Source organism: Punica granatum, chromosome 2, assembly GCF_007655135.1.
Source record: "Punica granatum isolate Tunisia-2019 chromosome 2, ASM765513v2, whole genome shotgun sequence".
NCBI classification, from domain to species: domain Eukaryota; kingdom Viridiplantae; phylum Streptophyta; class Magnoliopsida; order Myrtales; family Lythraceae; genus Punica; species Punica granatum.
Window position 1 is genome coordinate 22,006,160 of NC_045128.1, and position 5,524 is coordinate 22,011,683.

Sequence of the window (5,524 nt, forward strand, 5' to 3'; positions counted from 1 at the left end):
CCACAAGTTTCTTTAAATTTTTTCATTTATCCATAGGAACCATCATCTGTCTTCTTGTCTCTCATCCCAATGGTCGTTTAGGACTTGCCAAAAATGCTCCCTTTCATTGTAAATGTTGCTAAGCCTTTGTAACTCTGGCTAGAAATTCAAACCCCGACTTTGCTTCCCATTGGCAATTTGCCCGAGAGCCCCAGACATTGTTGTTGCCTTTTGCTTATAACCTCACCATATGTTTGGCCTCCCTCTCTCACTTCTACTCTCCCTTGAACACCCGTTCGTCGCTCGAGACCAGACAATGCTATATTTAATTTTTAAATACTTATTTAATTAAGTTGTAATCAAACACAACCTTACATTATTTTTGTTGAGCTTGCCTTATCCTATACTATGACCTCATAGATATGCCTGCATGTGCAACGAATGTGCCTTCTACTAGTTCATATTAAAAACCTGTGCTCACATGGAAGCAAAAAAAAAAAGATTTGATTATGACTTTAGTTTTATCACTCGCAATACATGTACTATAGTTATCATTTGTAAATTGAAAGAAAATGAAACGAATAATCACCGCTCAATTATGCAGCGAGCTTAATTTAAGTTTAAAAAAATGTATATACTATTAATTAGTAATTAATAGTCATTTTGTCCTTTTTTCTATTTTCAAAATTGAATATGATTAAATTATGGGAAAATTCTTCTGATTTGTTGCTAGGGTCATCAAAATAGAATAGGGGCTACTTGAAATTAAGAAAATATAATTTCTAATATTCTAATTTTTTTTAAAATAAAATCTTATAAAGAATAACATATACCTACATGCATATATATTAAGAATCTGTATGTGAAATAAACCCAAAACAAAGAAATGTGTATGTCAAAAAGTTATACTTGATTATAACTCAACTTTTGAAAGAACTACATATGCAAGAAATATACTCTGTGGAATTTAACTTTTTTCTTTCTTTTTGTTTGGTAATGATTTGAATAATTCGATCTAAGAAATTATGTCACGATAAACCTTTATGTCAATCGAAAAATCAGCAGAAGAAAAGTCATTAAATTTATAATTAGTCTAAAATTATGTAAAAAAAAAGAACTGCTAAATTTAGTAAATGTAAACAGATGACGTCAAAAATTAGAATATTCTCTATATAAGGAAATGTGCTATACACGAATGGCTCAAGGCTGGTTAAAATCAGTTGGGAGTTAGGGACAACATCTCGAGAAACCGGGATATTCAACTCAATTGTACTTATCAATAGAGCAATTGTTGTGCCGATTAGCTTGCGGAGAGAGTTTTATCATTCCTGCTTGGTGTTCACTATCTTGAGTCAGTTCCTAAGGCCAACTTTTATTAGGAGATATCGTTGAGGCTTACATAACTCTTTCTATTGAGGAAAAAAAAAAAGGTCAATTGGGAGGATCAAATCTTGGGTTATCCAATGACTTATGACGAAAATTATTGTAGTTTTGACAATCAAAGTATATATACGTTTAGATTTCAACTGTTGAATTAGTTAAAATATAATTTCGGCGAGCAACTCTAGTCGAAACTTCTCACATGTTGAGAGAAGGCGGCAATATACTTGTTCTGACCGATCAACATGCAGGTCATTGTGTTACCGATTGGCACTACCATGCCTTTTTAAGTTTAGCTACGGCTTCTTGTATTTCTTGAACTTGTAATTTCCTCGGCTTTGGCCCCGTTTAATATCGAAAAATAAAAAGAAAAAAAAATGTAGTCCGGGTAGCTGATGGGGAGATTGCCTGGCCAATTATATATCTCCTTGATCGCCATTCCTTCATTTCCTCACTAATTTGTCATGTTCTTCTCACCAATGCAAAAAATAGCACATTCCTCCTATCCCTCTTCCCCTCTCCCTCGCTGTCCCTTTCCTCCTCCTCTCTCTTCCCCTCATCAATGGATGACAATGGAAGGGGAAGCCTGCTTTCGCTCTCCGCCTTCTTTTTCCTCCTCGTCGTCCGTGCCACCACCGCCACCGATGACGATGACGATTCCTCTGTCATGTCCAAGTTCCTTGATGGTTTGTCTTCACCACCTCAGGGCTGGTCGTCACGGACGAGCTACTGCAAATGGACCGGCGTGAGTTGCGACTCATCCTCACACGTGACCTCTATCAGCCTTGAATCCATGTCCCTCTCCGGGACCCTCCCATCAGACCTCTCCCCTCTCTCTCGTCTCAAATCTGTCTCCTTACAGCGGAACTCCTTATCCGGTTCTATACCATCCTTCGCAAACCTTGCATCCCTTGAAGAGCTCTTCCTTGACAACAACAACTTCACCGATATCCCGTCAGGTGCATTCCAGGGTCTCACGAGCCTCCAGGTGCTAAGCGTGAGCAACAACCCTAATCTCCAGCCTTGGATGATTCCCGAGGACCTTAAAGAATCTTCTGGCCTTGTAACTCTGTATGCATCCGACGCAAATGTTGTGGGTTCCTTGCCTGACTTCTTCCACTCGCTCTCAAGTTTGCAACACCTAAGGCTTTCCTACAACAACCTCACCGGGTCCTTGCCTGCATCCCTTGGCGGTTCCAGCATTCAAACCCTCTGGCTCAATAATCAGGAACAAGGTCTATCCGGTACCCTCAATGTACTTTCTGGTATGACCCAATTATCCCAAGCTTGGTTGCACAAGAACCAGTTCACAGGCCCGGTTCCGGACCTATCCAAATGTGAGAGCCTTTTTGATCTACAACTTCGCGACAACCTTCTGACCGGCATTGTGCCTGCAAGTCTCACATCTCTATCTAACATACAAAACGTGTCACTGGACAATAACAAATTACAAGGTCCCATCCCTGACAATTCCCGGAATATTAAGCTAACCTATCACGGTGTTGATACTTTTTGTAAAACTTCAGCTGGCCCGTGTGATCCACAAGTCACGACACTGCTCGAAGTTGCCGGGGCTCTAGGGTACCCAATGACACTCGCCGATTCTTGGTCTGGAAATGATGCTTGTCAAGGTTGGATTTTTGTCACGTGCCAAGGCGGCAAAGTGACTACTGTGGCTTTATCGAAACAACATTTCATTGGGGCAATATCGCCCTCTTTTGGGAATCTGACCTCATTGCGGAGTTTGCTCTTGAACGACAATAACTTGACTGGTTCTATCCCAGACAGCTTGGCTAAATTGCCTGATCTTGAGATGTTGGATGTGTCAAACAACAATCTCAGTGGGTTGGTGCCGAAATTTCCTTCCAAGGTGAAATTGGTAACGTCGGGAAATCCTCTACTTGGAAAAAAGCTAAGCTCTGGAGGTGGGAGTGGTGCTGGTGGTTTGGGCGGTTCTTCAAATTCGGCCGGGGCTATTGCAGGTATTGTAATCACTGTTTTGATCATTGCTGGAGTTGTAGCATTCATCTTGTTTCGATGTTTCCATTCCAAGAGCAGTTGTAGGAAGACATGGAGCGTGAAGAGCTCTGTGCACAAGGCTGAATCATCTAAAGGTCGGGCGAAATCACCACAGAACCAAGGCAACATCAGGAACAACGATTTCCTCATATTTGACAATGGGAACGTCATGGTTTCAATTCATGTTCTCCGTCAAGTGACTAACAATTTCTTTCCGGGCAACATAATTGGAAGGGGAGGCTTCGGCACTGTATATAGAGGAGTATTTGAAGATGGAATGGAGATTGCCGTGAAGAGGATGGAATCATCGGCAATGAGTGATAAGGGAATCCATGAGTTCCAAGCTGAAATTTCAGTCCTTACCCAAGTTCGGCACCGGCACTTGGTCGCTCTCTTAGGATTTTGCATCAATGGGAATGAGAGGCTTTTGGTGTATGAATTCATGCCTCGGGGAACCCTCTCGCAGCATGTATTCGAGTGGCGAGAGAGGCAATTACCACCCCTCAGTTGGAAGCAAAGACTCACAATCGCTGTGGATGTTGCTCGGGGGGTCGAATACTTGCACAGCTTAGCCCAGCAGAGTTTTATTCATCGGGACTTGAAACCATCAAACATACTGCTTGGAGATGACATGAGGGCTAAAGTCGCAGACTTCGGCTTGGTGAGGAACGCACCAGATGGGAAATACTCGGTCGAAACTCGATTGGCTGGGACATTCGGGTATCTAGCTCCTGAATATGCTGGTAAATCACCACCTGCTACTGCGAAATTGCAAAAACAAAACTTATTTTATTATTTATAAATATGAAAATATGAGAAGCTTTTTCTTCATGAGTACATTCGTTTCTATATACTGTTGTAGGGCTTTAGCTGGGATTCATGTGTTTGATTATAAGGAACCATCATTAAACAATAAACATGCAGGTCCATGGAAATTCTTCCAATAAGTTAGGTGTATTATGTTAGATATTACCAATTTAAATCCAAAATTTTTCCAAGCCTTGCTTTACTATTAATAATTCAGTTTGTACTCGGTACGAACATGATGCTATTGCTTCCGTATTTCCTCACTGTTTAATAATGGATGTCTTTCCTTTACGACTTCTTCCAATAGCTACCGGGAAGGTGACCACCAAGGTGGACATCTTTGCGTTTGGAGTCATACTGATGGAGCTAATCACGGGCCGGAAAGCACTTGATGATACAGTATCCGATGAGAGGTCACACCTTGTTAGTTGGTTTAGAAGAATCCTGATCAACAAGGAAGACCTCTCCAAGGTGATCGATGAAGCACTAGACCTGGACGAGGAGACACTGCAAAGCATAACCAAGGTAGCTGAACTATCAGGCCATTGCACGGCCCGTGAGCCACAGCAGAGGCCAGATATGGGCCATGTAGTCAACATCTTGAGCCCGCTCATCGAGCAGTGGAGACCTGAATCCCGCTACGAGCTGGAAGAGGACGGGCTTGGGATGAGTGACATCAGCTTAAACATGTCACTTCCTCAAGTTCTCCAGAGATGGCAAAGTGAAGGGACTTCCACCATGTACAGTAATGGTACGACAACAACCTCGTCTTACGGCCTGAGCCAAACTGATTCGAGCACCCCATCAAAGCCCTCGACCTTCAAAGACTCTATGCAATCAACCAATCGTCGATGAAGGAAATTAACTATGAAAAAATGAAAGAAAAATTATAGATGAGATTCTGTTCATCACAAGGACTTGTAACTAGTTTGTGTTTGTGTTCCTTTTGTCTCTAACTCTTTTTTTTTTACCCCCCAATTTTGGGATTGGTTTGAGGCTTAAATGCCTTTCTAATGACATATCAGATAGCGGGTTCGAAGTTTGATCTGTTCCTAAATCGCAAATAATACAATAAAATTCACATGCAATGGAAAACAAGTCCATGTGCAGCAATTTTTACTTTAGCACTTTTATCGCTACTCATTTTATAGATTTCTTCTGCTCTTATTAATCATATATATTTGGTAGGTACCCCCTGATACTGCCAATAAAAGTCTTCTCAGAATGAACACTTTCTTTTTATTTTTTTGAAATAAAAGTATTTCAAAATTGCCGCTTCAAAAAAAGGCGTACATAACAGGAAGTTCTCTTGAAAAATATTGAGCGAGTGTTAATCATC

At 41.1% G+C, this 5,524-nt stretch overlaps 1 protein-coding gene across 1 annotated transcript; it reads left to right on the forward strand.

Annotated features, from left to right (window-relative positions):
• The first annotated feature begins 1,736 nt into the window (after positions 1-1,736).
• On the forward strand, positions 1,737-5,099 carry LOC116194678 (receptor-like kinase TMK4). Its single transcript, XM_031523547.1, has 2 exons — positions 1,737-4,121; positions 4,493-5,099. The coding sequence occupies exons 1-2, from the start codon at positions 1,922-1,924 to the stop codon at positions 5,038-5,040; spliced, it is 2,748 nt and encodes a 915-aa protein (XP_031379407.1). The 5' UTR covers positions 1,737-1,921; the 3' UTR covers positions 5,041-5,099.
• The last annotated feature ends 425 nt before the right edge of the window (positions 5,100-5,524 follow it).

What these genes read in the sequence shown, in the direction of transcription:
- LOC116194678 (XM_031523547.1), top strand. Translation starts at nt 1,922, where the DNA reads ATGGATGACAATGGAAGGGGAAGCCTGCTTTCGCTCTCCGCCTTCTTT. An exon ending in TCTAGCTCCTGAATATGCTG is followed by an intron (nt 4,122 to 4,492) that starts GTAAATCACCAC and finishes TTCTTCCAATAG; the next exon opens with CTACCGGGAAGGTGACCACC.